Here is a 21,041-nt window from a genome sequence, read left to right as displayed (position 1 = left end):
TGGCAAATGGAGTTTAATGTGGAGAAGTGTGATGTGATTCACTTTGGAAAGAATAACAGGAATGCGGAATATTTGGCTAATGGTAAAATTCTTGGTAGTGTGGATGAGCAGAGGGATCTCGGTGTCCATGTACATAGATCCCTGAAAGTTGCCACCCAGGTTGATAGGGTTGTGAAGAAGGCCTATGGTGTGATGGCCTTTATTGGTAGAGGGATTGAGTTCCGGAGCCATGAGGTCATGTTGCAGTTGTACAAAACTCTAGTACGGCCGCATTTGGAGTATTGCGTACAGTTCTGGTCGCCCCATTATAGGAAGGACGTAGAAGCTTTGGAACGGGTGCAGAGGAGATTTACCAGGATGTTGCCTGGTATGGAGGGAAAATCTTATGAGGAAAGGCTGATGGACTTGAGGTTGTTTTCGTTAGAGAGAAGAAGGTTAAGAGGTGACCTAATAGAGGCATACAAAATGATCAGAGGGTTAGATAGGGTGGACAGCGAGAGCCTTCTCCCGCAGATGGAGGTGGCTATCACGAGGGGACATAGCCTTAAATTGAAGGGTAATAGATATTTGACAGAGGTCAGAGGTGGGTTTTGTACGCAAAGAGTGGTGAGGCCGTGGTATGCCCTACCTTCAACAGTAGTGAACTCGCCAACATTGAGGGCATTTAAAAGTTTATTGGATAAGCATATGGATGATAAGGGCATAGTGTAGGTTAGATGGCCTTTAGTTTTTTTTTCCATGTCGGTGCAACATTGAGGGCCGAAGGGCCTGTACTGCGCTGTATCGTTCTATGTTCTATGTTCTATGTCTGGACTTTTGGTCACGGAGGTCTTCAGCCGACCTGCACAGTCTGAGCTCCAGAAATGAAGGATTACTGCCTGGATCAACGTTCAGGACAGGGGTGTTCAACGTTGCGAGGGATTCAGGGCTCAGGAAACGCTACTGTGGAGTACTTTCAAGGCCTAGTAGTGTCGCTTTGTCAGTAGGCCAGGCCTGAGGTATCCGCGGAACTTTTGTATATAGAGCGTGTGGGGAAGAGCGTGTGGGGAACAAGACATTTTAGCGGCTCATGGCTGATGGAGCGCTGCCCAAGCGAAAAAGCTCTCTTTTCAGAACTAATTAACCTTTAATCTCGAGTTTCCTCTGCTGTATTTTAAGATCCCACATTCTGAAATGAGGAGAGGAGCAATGGAGCTCTGTCCAGTTAATTTGGGCCCATTGTTCCTCACTTGTTTAGATTGATGTGAAGAGAATGATCGTGCACTTTATTATTGCAAATGTGTGGGATGGGGTTTTGTCCAAATTGCCTGCTCCAATAATAACTGCACTTGGCAAATGCGTGCACTCTCTGTTGAGCTATTTGCAATGTCCTGTCGTGGTGATAGATGTTGTGTAAGTGGAATTCCTGTTCCTATCAACCAGAGTAATGGAACGTTTCTATGTTATTGAAGGAATTTCACCAGGTGATCGGCCGAATGGAGTCCCTGGGAGATCGGTGCAGATTGTACTTTTGCTTTGCCACTGGGCTGTTCGAATGTCTCGGCTTCACGGGTGTGATCTACGGCTGGGCCTCACTGGTCTTCGTGCTGAGAAAGGAGGAATATTTCCTCGACGTCTGTGACACACTCCACAACACCAGCAGTGAAGGAGCGAGGAATGTCTCTAGTAAGTGTGTGAAACAAAGTGTGGGTGTATGGAATTTGGTTATGGCGTGGGTGGGATAGAGCGGGATACAGAGAGATAGGGAGGAGAGACCGAGGGAAAGAGAGACAAAGCTTGAAGTGTGCTGAGGCTGAGTCCATGTCATGCTCAGATAAAACTTGGGTTTAATTTAGCAAGGACCATTCGCTCAGTATCTGTGACTTCAAGTAATAGCCCATTCCACATCCATCCGTGTCAGAGATGTGCGTCCTGCTCTTTTTCAACGAGGACTTTAAGTACAATGAAGAACGTTAAAATAAACCGGCATAAAATACCATTTGGGCAATATTTGGAGGTTTTCTTTCTAATATCGGGCACCGCACTTGTGAAACAACGTGTTGCCCTTGATTAATATCATAAGAGATTTCGTTGGATTATGGCAGTGACAAACAGCCGCAATTAAATGCCGGTCGTTCTCCACGGTGCAGAGCCTGTTAAGAAGACGGTAGAAAGAGGTGTTCAAACGTTGTAGAGAGAAAGGAAGTGTAATCCGTGTCAGCAAGCAAAAATGGTCATTTATCAAAGGCGATGATTTGGACGATCAAGCCAAGCTCCAGACTTGGTAGAAACGAGGAAAACGTAACCCCAAAAGGAAGGGTGAGTTCGGAGAGAGAAAAATGGGAAAGAGACAGAGTGTACAAGCATCAGTACACTCCAGAACACAGGCCAGTCCAGCGGTGACATAGAAAGCAAGGTGGAAGGAAAGAGAGTTGGAGAAATCGCATCAATAGATCAGATCGTGGAGAGGAATGAAAGGAAGAGAGGGGCATCAAGGAGTACAGACAAAAACGAACAGACAGAGTAAGGAGACATGTGGGATGGGGAGGATGTGTATGAAGCAACGGAGAGTGTAACCGAGAGAAGGAAGTGGGGAGAGAGTACTGACTGAAGGCAGGTAGGCAAGTGGGAGATGTAGTAAAGAGGTCGAGAAGGTGGTGAAGAGGGAGAGACTGGGGGAGATTACAATGCACAATGTAGAAAGAGGGATCGATCAAGTTGATGACGGATATATAGACGAAGAACAGGTATCGAGAAATGATGGGGAATGTGGTAGGCGAGTAAGGGATGTCATTCGGAAGAGGCAGTGGGAACGGCAACTTGATAGATGAGATACATGCAGAGTAGAAGATACGGAATAAGAGCGAGGCATATAGAAGGGGACAGGGAGAAGAGACATAGAAGTAGCGGGTGAAAAAGGGTGATGCAGATAGGAAGAGAGGAGGAGGAAGAGGAGGAGAGATAAGGGGCGATTGAAAGACTGCAAATAGGTCAGATGGGAGAGGTGGACAAATCGAATAGATAGATAAATAGGAAGAGTGTGTTAGATGGAGAGGCTGGGGCCTTGAGAGACATGGAACGGCATGAGAAGTCTGAAGAGTGCACGGTGTTAAAGAAACCGAGAGCGCCAGTAGAAAGCGAGGAGATCATGGGGATGAATCAGATTGCAAAGGGGTCCCTATGGGATGGGAGAAAGGGGTCCCTATGGGATGGGAGAAACAGGAATGTGGAACACAAAAAAGGACAGCACAGGAACAGGCCCTTCGGTCCTCCAAGCCTGTGCCGACCATGCTGCCTGTCTGAATTAAAATCTTCTACACTTCATGGGTCCGTATCCCCTTGTGCACCACAATCTCTCTGACTGTCAATATTCTTGAGGGTTCCACCGTGCACTGTATATTCCCCACCTGCATTGAACCTTCCAAAATGCATGACCTCACATTTGTCCGGATTAAAAGCCATCTGCTATCCCTCCGCCAAAGTCTCCAAACGATCTAAATCGAGCTGTAACCTCTGACAGTCCTCATCGCTCTCCACAATTCCATCAACCTTTGTGTCATCTGCAAACTTACTAATCAGACCAGTTACATTTCTCTCCAAATCATTTATATATGCTACGAACAGCAACGGTCTCAGCACTGATCCCTGCGGAACACCACTAGTCACAGCCCGCCAATCAGAAAAGCACACCTCCATTGCTACTCTCTGCCTTCTATGACCCAGCCAGTTCTGCATCCATCGTGCCAGTTCATCCCTGATCGCGTGTGACTTCACCTTTTGTACCAGTTTCCCATGAGGGACCTTGTCAAAGGCCTTACTGAAGCCCAAATCGACAACATCCACTGCCTTACCTGTGTTAATCATCTTTGTGACAGCTTCGGAAAACTCTAACAAGTTAGTGAGACACGAACTCCCCTTCACAAAACCATGCTGCCTCTCGCAAATACGTCAATTTGCTTCCAAATGGGAGTATATCCTGTCTCGAAGAATTCTCTACAGTAATTTCCCTACCACTGACGTACGTCTCACCGGCCTGTAGTTTCCTGGATTACCCTTCCTACCCTTCTTAACCAAAGGAACAGAATTGGGCATTCTACAGTCCTCCAGGACATCACCTATATGCAGTGAGGATCCAAAGATTTTTGTCAAGGCCTCAGCAATTTCCTGTCTAGCCTTCAATATTCTGGGGTGGATCACATCAGGCACTGGGACATAACTACCTTAATATTTTTCAAGACGCCCAACACCTAGTCTTTTTGGATCTCAATGTAACCGAGGCTATCTACACACCCTTCTCCACACTCAACATCCGCCAATTCCTTCTCTTTGGTGAATACTGACGCAAAGTATTCATTTAGTTGCTCTCCCATTTCATCTCGCTCCACAAAGAGATTCCCTTGCCTGTCCTTCAGGTGGCCAACCGTTCCCATGGCTACCCTCTTGCCTTTTATGAACGTTTAAAAAGCTTTGGGATTTTCCTTAATCCCATTTGTCAATGACTTTTCGTGACCCCTTTTAGCCCTCCTGACTCCTTGCTTAAGCTCCTTCCTACATTCCTCATATTCCACACAGGCTTCGTCTGTTCCCAGCGTCAAAACCCTGACAAATACCTCCTTTTTCGTTTTCACGAGGCCTACAATATCTCTCATCATCCAAGGTTCCCTAAATTAGCCGTGTTTATCCTTCTTCCGCACAGGAACATGCCGGTCCTGAATTCCTTTCAACTGACTTTTGAAAGACTCCCAAATGGCAGATGTTGACTTACCCTCAAACATCCTCCCCCAATCTAGGTTCTTCAGCTCCCGTCTAATATTGTTATAATTAGCCTTCCCCCAATTTACCACATTCACCCTAGGATCATTCTTATCCTTGTCCGCAGCACTTAAAAACTTACTGAACCGTGCTCCCCTACTGAAACTTCCACCACCAGGTCAGGTACAGCCCCTTCCCTAGTTGGACTGTCTACATATTGTTTTAAGAAGCCCTCCTGGATGCTCCTTATAAACTTTGCCCCATCCAAGCCCCTCGCACTGAGTGAGTCCCAGTCAATATTGGGGAAGTTGAAGTCTCCCATCACAACAACCCTGTTGCGTTTACCCCTTTCCAAAGTCTGCCTACCTGTCTGCTACTCTATCTCCCGCTGGCTGTTGGAAGGCCTGCAGTAAACCCCCAACATTTTGACTGCACCCTTCTTATTCCTGATCTCTACCCATATAGCCTCGCAGCCCTCTGAGGTGTCGTCCGGTAGTACAGCTGTGACCTTCTTCCTAACCAGTACCGTAACTCCGCCAGCACATTTACATGCCCCTCTATCCCCCTGAAACATCTAATTCCTGAACGTTTAGCTGCCAATCCTGTCCTTCCCTCGACCAGGTCTCTGTAATGGCAACAACATCATAGATCCAAATACTAATCCAAGCTCTCAGTTCATCTGCCTTACCTGTTATAGTTCCTGCATTAAAACATATGCACATCAGGCCACCAGACCCGCTGTTTTCAGCAACATCTCCCTGTCGACTTTGAAAGCAGACCAAGCAGGCCAGCAGCACGGTTCGATTCCCGTAACAGCCTCCCAGAACAGGCGCCGGAATGTGGCGACTAGGGGCTGTTCAGAGTAATTTCATTGAAGTCTACTCGTGACAATAAGCGATTTTCATTTCATTTTTCATTTTCACTCAGTAAGCTTTGCGCAGGTGAAGGAGACACAGCCGGAGTGTGTGAGAAACATCCTGAGTGGGAATTCGAATTTGGTAATTTGGTGCAGTGAGGTAATTTGGTGAAGAGTGGAATAAGATGCCTTTTCCCGAACGTTTTTTCTCATTCTTCTGGCCTGTAACTGCTAATATGCAGGGAGAGAACCAGAGAACCAGAGGTGACATCACAGTAAAGCTGTGATCTGATTGGCTAGTTGGGAACCTGTTAAGTTTGAAACAAAAATAGCATTGCAAAACAAATCTAATTGATCAATTAGACAGTGGAGTATCTAAACCTGAGGACAGTGATCGATATTTAGCGTTTAAATTTACAGCAAAAATCATCGAGCGTCAGGGCCATACAGTTAATTGTAACTCAATCTAATAACAATTCAAGTGTTTATATTAAATTAATTAATTAGTGCTGAAATGTCACTCAGCGGGGTGCAGTGCTCGAACTGTGAGATGTGGCAGATCTGTGACGCTTCCAGCGTTCCGGTCGAATACATCTGCAGCAAGAATAGGCAGCTCCTCAGCAACCGCATGGTTCGTTTGGAGCAGCAATTGGATGCACTCAGGAGCATGCAGCTGGCGGAAAGCGTCACAGAAAGGAGTTAAAGAGACGTGGTCACACCCAAGGTGCAGGCCGAGAGATGGATACCCACCACAGGGGGCAGGCAGTCAGTGCAGGAATCCCCTGTGGTTATCCCCCTCTCGAACAGGTATACCGCATTGGATACTGTTGGGGGCAATAGCCGATCAGGATAAAGCAGCAGCAGCCAGAGCAGTGGCACCATGGCTGGCTCTGATGTTCAGCAGGGAGGGTCAAAGCGCAGAAGAGCAATAGTCACAGGGCACTCTATAGTCAAAAGCGATTTAGCCCAGTGTGCTTTCTGTCTCTCTTTTATACAGACCTCAGCTAACCAGGGTGACTCAGACTACTTTAGCTTCAAACAGTAGAATACAACGTACACCCTTTTGCCATTAAGCAGGCTTCAGGTGACTGACAGATAACTGCCTGCCAGCAATTATAGTGGGGCATCTTAGGCCAATCAGACACTAAGCTACACACTGCACTTTGTACTGAAAAACGGCAAAATTAGACTTACCACATACCTTTTCTGATTACCTCACTGCACCAAATTACCAAGTTCCAATTCTGATTCTGCATGTGTCTCACTCACTCAGGATGTGTCTCCTTCACCTGTGCAAAGCATGGGGAAAGGTAATTGTTGAAACTTAAATCTAAATAATGTGATGAAGACATTTAGAAAATAAAAATCAGAAGGGAAGCAAACATGAAAATGGGGAAGAAGAAGTAACGGGGTAAAATCACGGGCCCAATGAGAAATGGATAGATGGTTATGAACGGAGAGAAGGGATTCTAGGGGAGAGAGAGAATGAAAATTCAATGAATTATAGTTTTGAGGCAGTATGAGTGTGCTAAACAGAAACAGAGAGGGATATGATGGAGAGATGGCAGGGAATAAAGCCAGGAAGTTGAGAATTGGACAGGAGAGAGAAAGAACAACGGAGAGTCAAACAAACGTATATAAAGGAATTAGAGATTGAGAGGCGAAATGGAACAGCGTTCACAAAGAAAGAATATGGTGAAGGAGACAAGAAAAGAAAATTACGAGTGTCGTAGAGGAGATGGTGGAGCAATGAAGTGGTAGAGAATTAAGGAGAGTGAACAACGAACAGGGAAGAAGAGAGGTTGAAATGAATGAAAATCGCTTATTGTCACGAGTAGGCTTCAATGAAGTTACTGTGAAAAGCCCCTAGTCGCCACATTCCGGAGCCTGTCCGGGGAGGCTGATACGGGAATGGTTGGGGATGGTTGTGGGGAATGGTGGTAGTGAGAAGGGAGGGGAGTGGATGTAGTGGAGGTATTTAGAGGAAAATAGGGAGTAAGAGATAGAGGAAAGGTAAATAAGCAAGGAAATAGGAAGAAGAAATAATGCGATAGGCAGTTCAGAAATGGGGACAAAGCGGAGGAGTAGCGTGGTGCAAAAACAGAGACCGGATAGAGTGAAAGGAGTGAAGGTTGTTGAGCATTAAGGATAAAAGGGGGAACATTATATGGTGATAAAGAGAGAGATCACGGTAGACCAGGATGATTTTGGGCGGGGTGAAGAAATGAACAGAAATAGAGAAAATTAAAGCGAGGTATAGAGAGAGAAGGGAATAAAGCGGGTGGTGAAAGATAGTGAAAGTGATGGGCGTGTTGTGAGAAAGTTAGAATCGAGGAGCGGAGAGACAGGAGGAGGAAGAGAGTTGGAGCGAGAGAGAGAATGGGTGTATAGATTAGAGGGCGTGAGAAAGGAATGTCTTTGAGGAGTGGGATTGAGGTAGAGAGCTCTAAGAGGTTAAAGAAAGAGAGGAAGGAGCTAATTCAATCTCCAGACTCATGAACACAGGTCAAAAGTATTGCAACTGCAGTAAAGCCATTTGGGACATCCTTATGTGTTTTCTTCGTGGGCAGCACGGTGGCGCAGAGGTTAGCACTGTTTTTTAAAAATATATTTAGAGTCCCTAATTCATTTTTTTCCAAAAAAGGGGAAATTTAGTGTGGCCAATCCACCGAACTTGCGCACCTTTGGGTTGTGGGGGCGAAACCCACGCAAACACGGGGATAATGTGCAAACTTCACACGGATAGTGACCCACAGCCGGCATGGAACCTGGGACCTCTGCGCCATGAGAGAGCAGTGGTTAGCATTGCTGCCTTAAGGCGCCGAGGACCGGCATCTTTCCAGGTCCCTGATCACTGTCCGTGCGGAGCATGCACAGTTTATCCGCGTATGTGTTGATATATCCCCCCTCCCCCCCCCCCCCCCCCACAGCCCAAAGATATGCAGGATAGGTGGATTTCCCACGCTAAAATGCCCCTTAATTGAAAACAAAGAATTGGCTACTCTAAATATACTTCTTAAAATAATGTTTTCTTCGTCTTTCGATTGCTCTATCTCACTCCATCTCCTATTATTCTTCCCTCAGTTGGCTGCAATCTCCAGCACGATCGTTTCGCGCTGGTCTTCACCATCGCCGCCTTCGCCTATGGCTTCTCTGCTTTTCCCGGCGGTGCCCTCTTTGATTACCTCGGGACTATGGTAACCCGTCTCGTGGCCATGTAAGTTCTCGAGCTTTTCCTCATTATTACAGGTTCGAGGTCACCGGGTGGGAAGAAAGCACGGGCTGGATTTAGAGGTCTAGGAGTATGTGGATTAAGATCAGCAAGATAATGGGTGTGAAGGGAAATGAAGGAGATGGTCAAGGTGGAAGTCATAGAGTGGCAGGAAGAGGAAGGAGGACTGGTGGAGAAGAGGGGCAGGAGGCGGGCGAACATGGCGCAGTAGAGTCGGGACAGGAAGTTGGGGCAAAACAGTGCGAGGAAACGTAATGGCAGAAGCGAGACGTATGAAGGAAAGCATGGAAGGAAGGGGAAAGTGCAGGGAATGGCAGGGGTAACATGAAGGAGAACATGGCACCGAGAGATCTGAGAGAGGAAGAGGTCTCATTGATTTCCGAGGCCAAGCTTCCATCATGATTGTCATCAGGCCCTTGGTAGAAAACCACATAATTAAATTGTTCAGAAAGATGGAGCGCAGTTAACAGAAATATGTACCGTGGGTACAGAAGAGCGAAAGGATAGAATGCCAAGGAGAGTGGTGAAGAGAAGCATCATTGGGCGGAGTTGTAGAACATAGGATATAAAACATAGAACAGTACAGCACAGTACAGGCCCTTCAGCCAACGATGACCATTGATCCTAATCCAAGATCAAACCTCCACCCCTTCAATTTATTACTGTCCATGTTCCTGCCCAAGAGTCGCTTAAATGTCCCTAATGACTTTGACTCCACCTCCTCTGCTGGCAGTGCATTCCACACACCCACCACTGTCTGTGTAAAGAACCAACCTCTGACATCCCTATACCTTCGTCCATTCACCGTAAAACTATGTCCACTCGTGGCAGTCATTTCCTCCCTTGGAAAAAGTCACTAGCTATCCACTCTATCTATGCCTCTCTTCACCTTGTGCTCCCCTGTCTAGTCATCTCTTTCCCTTCTTCGCTTCAGTGAGAAAAGCCTCAACTCCCTCAACCTTTCTTCATAAGACATGCCCTCCAGTCCAGGCAGCATCCTGGTAAATGTCCTCTGCACCCTCTCCACGTCCTTCCTGAGGCGACCAGAACTGGACACAATATTCCAAGTGTGGTCTAACCAGTGTGGTCTATAAATGTGTAGCCTAACGTCGAGTCACTTATACTCAATCCCCCTGTAAATGAAAGCCAACACAGCATACCCCGTCGTGCGAAGCCTATGTCATGGGAGTGCCCCTTCAAGAAATGATTTTGTCTTATCACATGGCTTCAGTCATTCTGTGGCTGGAGCTAGGCTGTGGCTCTGAGTTTTAGTTTCCTTTGTTATGGTGGCTCTGAGTTTTTTGCTTTCGTTTTCACATTTGGCTGCTCTATTCAGACAGTCAGGTATCGTGAAGTGTCTCTCTGTAGCATCGGTTTAAAAGCTGTTTCCAGACTGCTTGATTAGTTGAAAATAAATAATTTGTTTCTGCAAAGAATTCAAAACTGCTGTTTTTGAAAAGGGTAAAAGAGCATTCAAACTAGGTCTTTGAGTGCTATGTGCTGGGCCACACCTTTGAAAGGGGGTTTCTGGTTTATGGGATCTTGTTATTAAACAGATTACCGGGGGAATTCATTGAGGTGCAAACATAGATTACTGTAGCTAAGTGGGGTGTTTATGTTTGTTGTTGATCAAAATGCTTCCTATGTGTGTTCATACAAATGTTAACAAAAGTCGCAGAATAAAGCTTGTTTTTGATTAAAAGTGTTGAAGGCCTCTGTTGAATAACACCTGAAAGGCTTGTGCTCCTCGTAACTAAAATCAATAACAGGTCAGTCGAACTCCATGATATACTTTGGCGTTTTCCAAACCCTGGCCCATAATGCCTATCAACCTGCGTGGAAACATTAAGGGATCTATATATGTGGACCCTAAGATCCCTCTGTTCCTCCACACTTCCAAGAATCCTTTAACCCTTTATTCAGCATTCAAATTTGACCTTGTAAAATGAATCACCACATTTATCTAGGTTAAACTCCATCTGCCACTTCCCAGCTCAGCTCTGCATCCTGTAAATTTCCTGTTTTAACCTGCAACAGCCCTCAACACTTTCTACAGCTCCACCAACCACGTGCCATCGGCACGCTTACTAACCCACCCTTCCATTTATGCGTTCATCCATCATCGCGTTCGGGTCTTTGCTTGTTTCGCCTTTAAAACACATACACTGTAGTTTGCCTGGGCAATTATAATGTTTGGTTTCGTTAAAAAACTTAGTAGTTAAATGAGAACTATAATCTTTGTTGTCACAAGTAGGCGTACATTAACAGTGTGATGAAGTTACTGTGAAAATACCCTAGTCGCCACATTCTGGCGCCCGTTCGGGTACACAGAGGGAGAATTCAGAAAGTCCAAATTGGCACGTCTTTCGGGACTTGTGGGAGGAAATGGGAGCATCCGGTGGAAACCCACAAAGACACGGGGAGAACGTGCAGACTCCGCACAAATAGTGACCATGCCGGGAATTAAACCTGGGACCCTGGAGCTGTGAAGACACAGTGCAAACCATACTGCTACCACGGTGCCCAAAGTTAGACGTCAGAATGACACGGTGTTCTCCTTTGCGCAACTGATATCTGGCAAATACAATTTAATGTTAACAATTAAGAAGAATGCAGTTTTGAGGATCAATATGGAACGGCAACAAATATGTTGACTTGACGAGATTGCAACAATAGAGAAATTTGACGGAATTAGTCAAAAGTCTTTAAACGTATCAGTATGAGTTCAAAGTGCAAATTAGAATGCATCTGGATCATATAGATTTTCGATGAAGAGATAATGATTAGAAAATAAAATCTTGCATGTCACAATAAACATCAACAAATCTTTGGATAGCACCCAGAGGCTGAAATTGACTGCAAAGTGTGTGGGTATGTCGGTGAGTGGGTGTGTCTGTGATTTGGTGTGTCTGTGATTTGGTGTGTCTGTGAGTGGTGGTGCCTGTGAGTGGGTGCGTCTGAGTGGGTGTGTCTGTGAGTGGGTGTGTCTGTGAGTGGGTGCGTCTGAGTGGGTATGTGTGAGTGGGTATGTGTGAGTGGGTATGTGTGAGTGGGTATGTGTGAGTGGCTCTGTCTGTGAGTGGGTCTGTCTGTGAGTGGGTCTGTCTGTGAGTGGGTCTGTCTGTGAGTGGGTGTGTCTGTGAGTGGGTGTGTCTGTGAGTGGGTGTGTCTGTGAGTGGGTGTGTCTGTGAGTGGGTGTGACTGTGAGTGGGTGTGTCAGTGAGTGGTGGTGCCTGAGTGGGTGTGAATGTGAGTGGGTGTCTGTGAGTGGGAGTGTCTGTGAGTGGGTGTGTCTGTGAGTGGGTGAGTCTGTGAGTGGGTGTGTCTGTGAGTGGGTATGTCTATGAGTGGGTATGTCTATGAGTGGGTATGTCTGTGAGTGGGTATGTCTGTGAGTGGGTGTGTCTGTGAGTGGGTGTGTCTGTGAGTAGGAGTTTATGTGAGTGGGTGTGTCTGTGAGTGGGTGTGTCTGTGATTGGGTGTGTCTGTGAGTGGGTCGGTCTGTGAGTGGGTCTGTCTGTCAGTGGGTCTGTCTATAAGTGGGTCTGTCTGTGATTGGTCAGTCTGTGAGTGGGTGTGTCGGTGAGTGGGTGTGTCGGTGAGCGGGTGTGTCTGCGAGCGGGTGTGTCTGCGAGCGGGATTGTCTGCGGGCGGGTGTGTCTGCGAGCGGTTGTGTATGCGAGCGGGTGTGTCTGCGAGCGGGTGTGCCTGCGAGCGGGTGTGCCTGCGAGCGGGGGTGCCTGCGAGCGGGGGTATCTGCGAGCGGGGGTGTCTGCGAGCGGGGGTGTCCGTGAGTGGGGGTGTCCGTGAGTGGGGGTGTCCGTGAGTGGGTGTGTCCGTGAGTGGGTGTGTCTGTGAGTGGGTGTGTCTGTGAGGGGATGTGCCTGTGAGTGGGTGTGCCTGTGAGTGGGTGTGACTGTGAGTGGGTGCGTCTGTGAGTGGGTGTGTCTGTGAGTGGGTGTGTCTGTGTGTGGGGGTGTCTGTGAGTGGGGGTGTCTGTGAGTGGGGTTGTCTGTGAGTGGGGTTGTCTGTGAGTGGGGGTGTCTGTGAGTGGCTGTGTCGGTGAGTGGGTGTGTCTGCGAGTGGGTGTGTCTGCGAGTGGGTGTCTGCGAGTGGGTGTGTCTGCGAGTGGGTGTGTCTGCGAGTGGGTGTGTCTGCGAGTGGGTGTGTCTGTGAGTGCGTGTGTCTGTGAGTTGGTGTGTCTATGAGTGGGTGTGTCTGTGAGTGGGTGGATACGAGTAGGTGGGTCCGTGAGTGGGTTTGTCTGTGAGTGGGTTTGTCTGTGAGTGGGTGTGTCTGTGAGTGGGTGTGCCTGTGAGTGGGTGTGCCTGTGAGTGGGTGTGCCTGTGAGTGGATGTGGATACGAGTATGTGGGTCTGTGAGTGGGTTTGTCTGTGAGTGGGTTTGTCTGTGAGTGGGTTTGTCGGTGAGTGGGTGTGTCGGTGAGTGGCTGTGCCTGTGAGTGGGTGTGCCTGTGAGTGGGTGTGTCTGTGAGTGGGTGACTGTAAGTGGATGTGAATACGAGTAGGTGGGTCTGTGAGTGGGTTTGTCTGTGAGTGGGTTTGTCTGTGAGATGTTGAATCTGTTAGGTGGTGTGTCTCTGTGTGAGTTTGTCTGTGAGTGGGTGTGACTGTGAGAGGGTGTGTCTGTGAGTGGGTGTGTCTGTGAGTGGGTGAGTCTGTGAGTGGGTGTGTCTGTGAATAGGGGTGTCTGTGAGTGGGTCTGTGAGTGGGTCTGTCTGTGAGTGGGTCTGTCTGTGAGTGGGCCTGTCTGTGAGTGGGCCTGTCTGTGAGTGGGTCTGTCTGTGAGTGGGTCTGTCTGTGAGTGGGTTTGTCTGTGAGCGGGTGCGCCTGTGAGTGGTGGTGCCTGTGAGTGGTGGTGCCTGTGAGTGGTGGTGCCTGTGAGTGGGTTTGTCTGTGAGTGGGTTTGTCTTGGAGCGGTTGAATCTGTTAGGTGGTGTGTCTCTGAGAGAGTATGTGCGAGTGGGTGTTTCTATGGGTGGGTGTGTCTTGAGCGGGTGTGTCTGTGGGTGGGTGTGTCTTGAGTGGGTGAGTCTGTGAGTGGGTGTGTCTGTGAGTAGGCGTTTCTGTGAATGGGTGTATCTGTGAGTGGGTCTGTCTGTGAGTGGGTCTGTCTGTGAGTTGGTCTGTCTGTGAGTGAGTCTGTCTGTGAGTGGGTCTGTCTGTGAGTGGGTCTGTCTGTGATTGGTCTGTCTGTGAGTGGGTGTGTCGGTGAGTGGGTGTGTCGTTGAATGGGTGTGTCGGTGAGTGGGTGTGTCGGTGAGTGGGTGTGTAGGTCAGTGGGTGTGTCGGTGAGTGGGTGTGTCTGCGATCGGGTGTGTCTGTGAGCGGGTGTGTCTGCGAGCGGGTGTGTCTGTGAGCGGGTGTGTCTGTGAGTGGGTGTGTCTGTGAGTGGGTGTGTCTGTAAGTGGGGGTGTCTGTGAGTGGGGGTGTCTGTGTGTGGGTGTGTCTTTGAGTAGGTATGTCTGTGAGTGGGTGTGTCTGTGAGTGGGGGTTTCTGTGAGTGGGGGTGTCCGTGAGTGGGGGTGTCCGTGAGTGGGGGTGTCCGTGAGTGGGGGTGTCCGTGAGTGGGGGTGCCCGTGAGTGGGTGTGTCTGTGAGTGGGTGTGTCTGTGAGTGGGTGTGTCTGTGAGTGTGTATGTCTGTGAGTGGGTGTGTCTGTGAGTGGGTGTGTCTGTGAGTGGGTGTCTGTGAGTGGGTGTGTCTGTGAGTGGGTGTGTCTGTGAGTGGGGGTGTCTGTGAGTGGGGGTGTCTGTGAGTGGGGGTGTCTGCGACTGGGTGTGTCTGCGACTGTGTGTGTCTGCGAGTGGGTGTGTCTGCGAGTGGGTGTGTCTGCGAGTGGGTGTGTCTGCGAGTGGGTGTGTCTGCGAGTGGGTGTGTCTGCGAGTGGGGGTGTCTGCGAGTGGGGGTGTCTGTGAGTGGGTGCGTCTGTGAGTGGGTGCGTCTGTGAGTGGGTGCGTCTGTGAGTGGGTATGTGCAAGTGGGTATGTGCGAGTGGGTATGTCTGTGTGTGGGTCTGTCTGTGAGAGGGTGTGGATACGAGTAGGTGGGTCTGTGAGTGGGTTTGTCTGTGAGTGGGTTTGTCTAGAGTGGGTTTGTCTGTGAGTGGGTTTGTCTGTGAGCGGTTGTATCTGTTAGGTGGTGTGTCTCTGAGAGAGTGTGTGTGCGAGTGGGTGTGTCTGTGGGTGGGTGTGTCTTGAGTGGGTGAGTCTGTGAGTGGGTGTGTCTGTGAGTAGGCGTTTCTGTGAATGGGTGTATCTGTGAGTGGGTCTGTCTGTGAGTGTGTCTGTCTGTGAGTGGGTCTGTGTGTGTGTGGGTCTGTCTGTGAGTGGTTCTGTCTGTGAGTGGGTCTGTCTGTGAGTGGGTCTGTCTGTGTGTGGGTGAGCCTGTGAGTGGGTGAGTCTGTGAGTGGGTGTCTGTAAGTGGGTCTGTCTGTTAGTGGGTCTGTCTGTGAGTGGGTCTCTGTGTGTGGGTGTGTCTGTGAGCGGGTGCGCCTGTGAGTGGTGGTGCCTGTGAGTGGTGGTGTCTGTGAGTGGGTGTGTCTGTGAGTGGGTGTGTCTGTGAGTGGGTGTGCCTGTGAGTGGGTGTGGATACGAGTAGATGGGTCTGCGAGTGGGTGTGTCTGCGAGTGTGTGTGTCTGCGAGTGGTTGTGTCTGCGAGTGGTTGTGTCTGCGAGTGGGGGTGTCTGCGAGTAGGGGTGTCTGCGAGTGGGGGTGTCTGCGAGTGGGGGTGTCTGCGAGTGGGGGTGTCTGCGAGTGGGGCTGTCTGCGAGTGGGGGTGCCTGCGAGTGGGGTGTCTGCGAGTGGGGGTGTCTGCGAGTGGGGGTGTCTGCGATTGGGGGTGTCTGTGAGTGGGGGTGTCTGTGAGTGGGGGTGTCTGTGAGTGGGGGTGTCTGTGAGTGGGTGTGTCTGTGAGTGGGGGTGTCTGTGAGTGGGTGCGTCTGTGAGTGGGTGCGTCTGTGAGTGGGTGCGTCTGTGAGTGGGTATGTGCGAGTGATTATGTGCGAGTGGGTATGTCTGTGTGTGGGTCTGTCTGTGAGAGGGTGTGGATACGAGTAGGTGGGTCTGTGAGTGGGTTTGTCTGTGAGTGGGTTTGTCTCTAAGTGGGTTTGTCTGTGAGTGGGTTTGTCTGTGAGCGGTTGTATCTGTTAGGTGGTGTGTCTCTGAGAGAGTGTGTGTGCGAGTGGGTGTGTCTGTGGGTGGGTGTGTCTTGAGTGGGTGAGTCTGTGAGTGGGTGTGTCTGTGAGTAGGCGTTTCTGTGAATGGGTGTATCTGTGAGTGGGTCTGTCTGTGAGTGCGTCTGTCTGTGAGTGCGTCTGTGTGTGTGTGGGTCTGTCTGTGAGTGGTTCTGTCTGTGAGTGGGTCTGTCTGTGAGTGGGTCTGTCTGTGTGTGGGTGAGCCTGTGAGTGGGTGAGTCTGTGAGTGGGTGTCTGTAAGTGGGTCTGTCAGTGGGTCTGTCTGTGAGTGGGTCTCTGTGTGTGGGTGTGTCTGTGAGAGGGTGCGCCTGTGAGTGGTGGTGCCTGTGAGTGGTGGTGCCTGTGAGTGGGTGTGTCTGTGAGTGGGTGTGTCTGTGAGTGGGTGTGTCTGGGAGTGGGTGTGCCTGTGAGTGGGTGTGGATACGAGTAGGTGGGTCTGCGAGTGGGTGTGTCTGCGAGTGGGTGTGTCTGCGAGTGGTTGTGTCTGCGAGTGGGTGTGTCTGCGATTGGGGGTGTCTGCGAGTGGGTGTCTGCGAGTGGGTGTGTCTGCGAGTGGGTGTGTCTGCGAGTGGGTGTGTCTGCGAGTGGGTGTGTCTGTGAGTGGGTGTGTCTGTGAGTGGGTGTGTCTGTGAGTGGGTGTGCCTGTGAGTGGGTGTGCCTGTGAGTGGGTGTGCCTGTGAGTGGGTGTGGATACGAGTATGTGGGTCTGTGAGTGGGTTTGTCTGTGAGTGGGTTTGTCTGTGAGTGGGTTTGTCGGTGAGTGGGTTTGTCGGTGAGTGGGTGTGTCGGTGAGTGGCTGTGCCTGTGAGTGGGTGTGCCTGTGAGTGGGTGTGTCTGTCAGTGGGTGACTGTAAGTGGATGTGAATACGAGTAGGTGGGTCTGTGAGTGGGTTTGTCTGTGAGTGGGTTTGTCTGTGAGATGTTGAATCTGTTAGGTGGTGTGTCTCTGTGTGAGTTTGTCTGTGAGTGGGTGTGACTGTGAGAGGGTGTGTCTGTGAGTGGGTGTGTCTGTGAGTGGGTGAGTCTGTGAGTGGGTGTGTCTGTGAATAGGGGTGTCTGTGAGTGGGTCTGTGAGTGGGTCTGTCTGTGAGTGGGTCTGTCTGTGAGTGGGCCTGTCTGTGAGTGGGCCTGTCTGTGAGTGGGTCTGTCTGTGAGTGGGTCTGTCTGTGAGTGGGTTTGTCTGTGAGCGGGTGCGCCTGTGAGTGGTGGTGCCTGTGAGTGGTGGTGCCTGTGAGTGGTGGTGCCTGTGAGTGGGTTTGTCTGTGAGTGGGTTTGTCTTGGAGCGTTTGAATCTGTTAGGTGGTGTGTCTCTGAGAGAGTATGTGCGAGTGGGTGTTTCTATGGGTGGGTGTGTCTTGAGCGGCTGTGTCTGTGGGTGGGTGTGTCTTGAGTGGGTGAGTCTGTGAGTGGGTGTGTCTGTGAGTAGGCGTTTCTGTGAATGGGTGTATCTGTGAGTGGGTCTGTCTGTGAGTGGGTCTGTCTGTGAGTTGGTCTGTCTGTGAGTGAGTCTGTCTGTGAGTGGGTCTGTCTGTGAGTGGGTCTGTCTGTGATTGGTCTGTCTGTGAGTGGGTGTGTCGGTGAGTGGGTGTGTCGTTGAATGGGTGTGACGGTGAGCGGGTGTGTCGGTGAGTGGGTGTGTAGGTCAGTGGGTGTGTCGGTGAGTGGGTGTGTCTGCGATCGGGTGTGTCTGCGAGCGGGTGTGTCTGCGAGCGGGTGTGTCTGCGAGCGGGTGTGTCTGCGAGTGGGTGTGTCTGTAAGTGGGGGTGTCTGTGAGTGGGGGTGTCTGTGTGTGGGTGTGTCTTTGAGTAGGTATGTCTGTGAGTGGGTGTGTCTGTGAGTGGGGGTTTCTGTGAGTGGGGGTGTCCGTGAGTGGGGGTGTCCGTGAGTGGGGGTGTCCGTGAGTGGGGGTGTCCGTGAGTGGGGGTGCCCGTGAGTGGGTGTGTCTGTGAGTGGGTGTGTCTGTGAGTGGGTGTGTCTGTGAGTGTGTATGTCTGTGAGTGGGTGTGTCTGTGAGTGGGTGTGTCTGTGAGTGGGTGTCTGTGAGTGGGTGTGTCTGTGAGTGGGTGTTTCTGTGAGTGGGGGTGTCTGTGAGTGGGGGTGTCTGCGACTGGGTGTGTCTGCGAGTGGGTGTGTCTGCGAGTGGGTGTGTCTGCGAGTGGGTGTGTCTGCGAGTGGGTGTGTCTGCGAGTGGGTGTGTCTGTGAGTGGGGGTGTCTGTGAGTGGGGGTGTCTGTGAGTGGGTGCGTCTGTGAGTGGGTGCGTCTGTGAGTGGGTGCGTCTGTGAGTGGGTATGTGCAAGTGGGTATGTGCGAGTGGGTATGTCTGTGTGTGGGTCTGTCTGTGAGAGGGTGTGGATACGAGTAGGTGGGTCTGTGAGTGGGTTTGTCTGTGAGTGGGTTTGTCTAGAGTGGGTTTGTCTGTGAGTGGGTTTGTCTGTGAGCGGTTGTATCTGTTAGGTGGTGTGTCTCTGAGAGAGTGTGTGTGCGAGTGGGTGTGTCTGTCGGTGGGTGTGTCTTGAGTGGGTGAGTCTGTGAGTGGGTGTGTCTGTGAGTAGGCGTTTCTGTGAATGGGTGTATCTGTGAGTGGGTCTGTCTGTGAGTGTGTCTGTCTGTGAGTGGGTCTGTGTGTGTGTGGGTCTGTCTGTGAGTGGTTCTGTCTGTGAGTGGGTCTGTCTGTGAGTGGGTCTGTCTGTGTGTGGGTGAGCCTGTGAGTGGGTGAGTCTGTGAGTGGGTGTCTGTAAGTGGGTCTGTCTGTTAGTGGGTCTGTCTGTGAGTGGGTCTCTGTGTGTGGGTGTGTCTGTGAGCGGGTGCGCCTGTGAGTGGTGGTGCCTGTGAGTGGTGGTGTCTGTGAGTGGGTGTGTCTGTGAGTGGGTGTGTCTGTGAGTGGTGGTGCCTGTGAGTGGGTGTGTCTGTGAGTGGGTGTGTCTGTGAGTGGGTGTGCCTGTGAGTGGGTGTGGATACGAGTAGGTGGGTCTGCGAGTGGGTGTGTCTGCGAGTGGGTGTGTCTGCGAGTGGTTGTGTCTGCGAGTGGGTGTGTCTGCGAGTGGGTGTGTCTGCGAGTGGGGGTGTCTGCGAGTGGGGGTGTCTGCGAGTGGGGGTGTCTGCGAGTGGGTGTGTCTGCGAGTGGGGGTGTCTGCGAGTGGGGTGCCTGCGAGTGGGGTGTCTGCGAGTGGGGGTGTCTGCGAGTGGGGGTGTCTGCGATTGGGGGTGTCTGTGAGTGGGGTTGTCTGTGAGTGGGGGTGTCTGTGAATGGGGGTGTCTGTGAGTGGGGTATCTGTGAGTGGGGGTGTCTGCGAGTGGGGGGGGGTGTCTGCGAGTGGGGGTGTGTCTGCGAGTGGGGGTGTGTCTGCGAGTGGGGGTGTGTCTGCGAGTGGGGGGGTGTGTCTGCGAGTGGGGGTGTGTCTGCGAGTGGGGGTGTGTCTGCGAGTGTGGGTGTGGTTGCGAGTGGCTGCGCCTGCGATCCTATTGTCATTATCTCTTCAAACTGGCAAATTTGATCATCTTAAATCAGGGAGGACATTTTGCAATAATTTCTACTTATTTAAATGACCCGTGAATGAATAACGCAAGGGCTCTTGGAGCTATTGTTCCGTTTCACATGAAATGTAACTGACATTTGAAGAAGCCAGGACATTGAGGGCAGCATAGTGGCGCAGTACCTTACGGCTCACGGCTGCCTCAGAGCAACGAAGCCCCAGGATCGATCTCGGCTCTAGGTCACTGCCCTTGTGGAGCTTGCACAGGAAACATTTGATCCTGGTGAACTATTTACACAATGTCAGGTGGTGATTGATCCCTTTCAAGAGGACGTTTGCCTTGAAATTTGGTGAGGAGGCATCAACTGCTTCCGTAAAGGACCTAATAAATTCCGACACTCGCACTCTCAAACACCACGAATTTGCAGTCGACAAAAACGTCGCTCATCCGTAAAATGGCGGAATAGTTCCCATTTGTTTCCCAGACAGGCAAACTCCATTTCAAGGACTCCACAATTTATATTTTTGTCTGAACGTTTGACTTTTCAACACTTGGCAGAACCCCTGTAGTGTATTGCATTTATTTGTGGCGTGTGGTTAAGGTTCTTCGAAAGAGCAATTGTTGGATGTTACTACCTCAAATTGCATCCCAATAGGCTGTGCCTTTCTACCTAGAACCATTTAAAATAGGAGCAGTATGTGCATCGTCCTTCGAGCCTGCTCCACCATTCTACATGACCATGGCTCATTTCAATCTCAAAGTCGTGCTCCACCTTTCACCTTGACACTTCTAGTGCCCACACATCTATGCATTTCCCTGCTTAAATATATTCATTGACCTGGCCTGCATATCCTCTGTAGTAGTTAATTCATATTTTCACCACACTCTGAGTGACAACACGTCTACTCTGCTCTGTCTGTATCCGGAAAGGGCGACTCCATCCTGTCCCCCTCTGAGCCAGAGTAAACAAGACTCCTACAGCCATTTGTTCAAGAACAGTCATTGTTATGTACTTGTCAATTAGATACCCTTTCAATGTTCTGTATTCCAGTGAAGTCAGACAGCATTGATTCAACTTCTCCTCAGGGGTCAATCCTACTATCCCAGGAATCAGTCTGGTGGGCATTGGACGCTTCTCTGAACTCATTATATTACACGTTATTCCTTTCTTAGATAAGGAGACTAGACCTGGACACAAAACTCTAGATGTGGTCTCATGGAGGCCCTGCACAGCTGCAGTAAGACATTCTTTATCCTGAACACAAGTCCCCTTATAATGAAGGGCAGCATGCCAGATTTCTTCTTAAATGTTTTCTTTACCTGCACAACTGCTTTTAGTGACTGGTGTACAGGGGCACCATGGTTCCGTATACGTCAACATTTTCACTCGACCACCATGGTTTAGCACAGGGCTAAATAGCTATCTTGCAATGCAGAACAATGCCAGCAGCGCGGGTTCAATTCCCCTACCAGCCTCTCCGAACAGACGCCGGAATGTGGCGACTGGGGGCTTTTAACAGTAACTTCATTGA

At 50.2% G+C, this 21,041-nt stretch overlaps 1 protein-coding gene across 1 annotated transcript in view; it reads left to right on the top strand.

The window, feature by feature from the left end:
* The window catches only part of LOC119957568 (solute carrier family 43 member 3-like), a 71,440-nt gene that overhangs the window by 7,526 nt on the left and 42,873 nt on the right, over positions 1-21,041 (top strand). Inside the window, exons 2-3 of the mRNA XM_038785734.1 lie at positions 6,861-6,897; positions 8,672-8,804. Of these exons, the coding sequence (XP_038641662.1) occupies positions 6,861-6,897; positions 8,672-8,804 (170 nt within the window). The remainder of the gene's footprint in view (positions 1-6,860; positions 6,898-8,671; positions 8,805-21,041) is intronic.

This window comes from Scyliorhinus canicula, chromosome 26, assembly GCF_902713615.1.
Source record: "Scyliorhinus canicula chromosome 26, sScyCan1.1, whole genome shotgun sequence".
In the NCBI taxonomy this organism is placed as follows: domain Eukaryota; kingdom Metazoa; phylum Chordata; class Chondrichthyes; order Carcharhiniformes; family Scyliorhinidae; genus Scyliorhinus; species Scyliorhinus canicula.
Note: the sequence above shows the minus strand (reverse complement) of the source record. Positions and strands in the feature narration are given on the sequence as shown.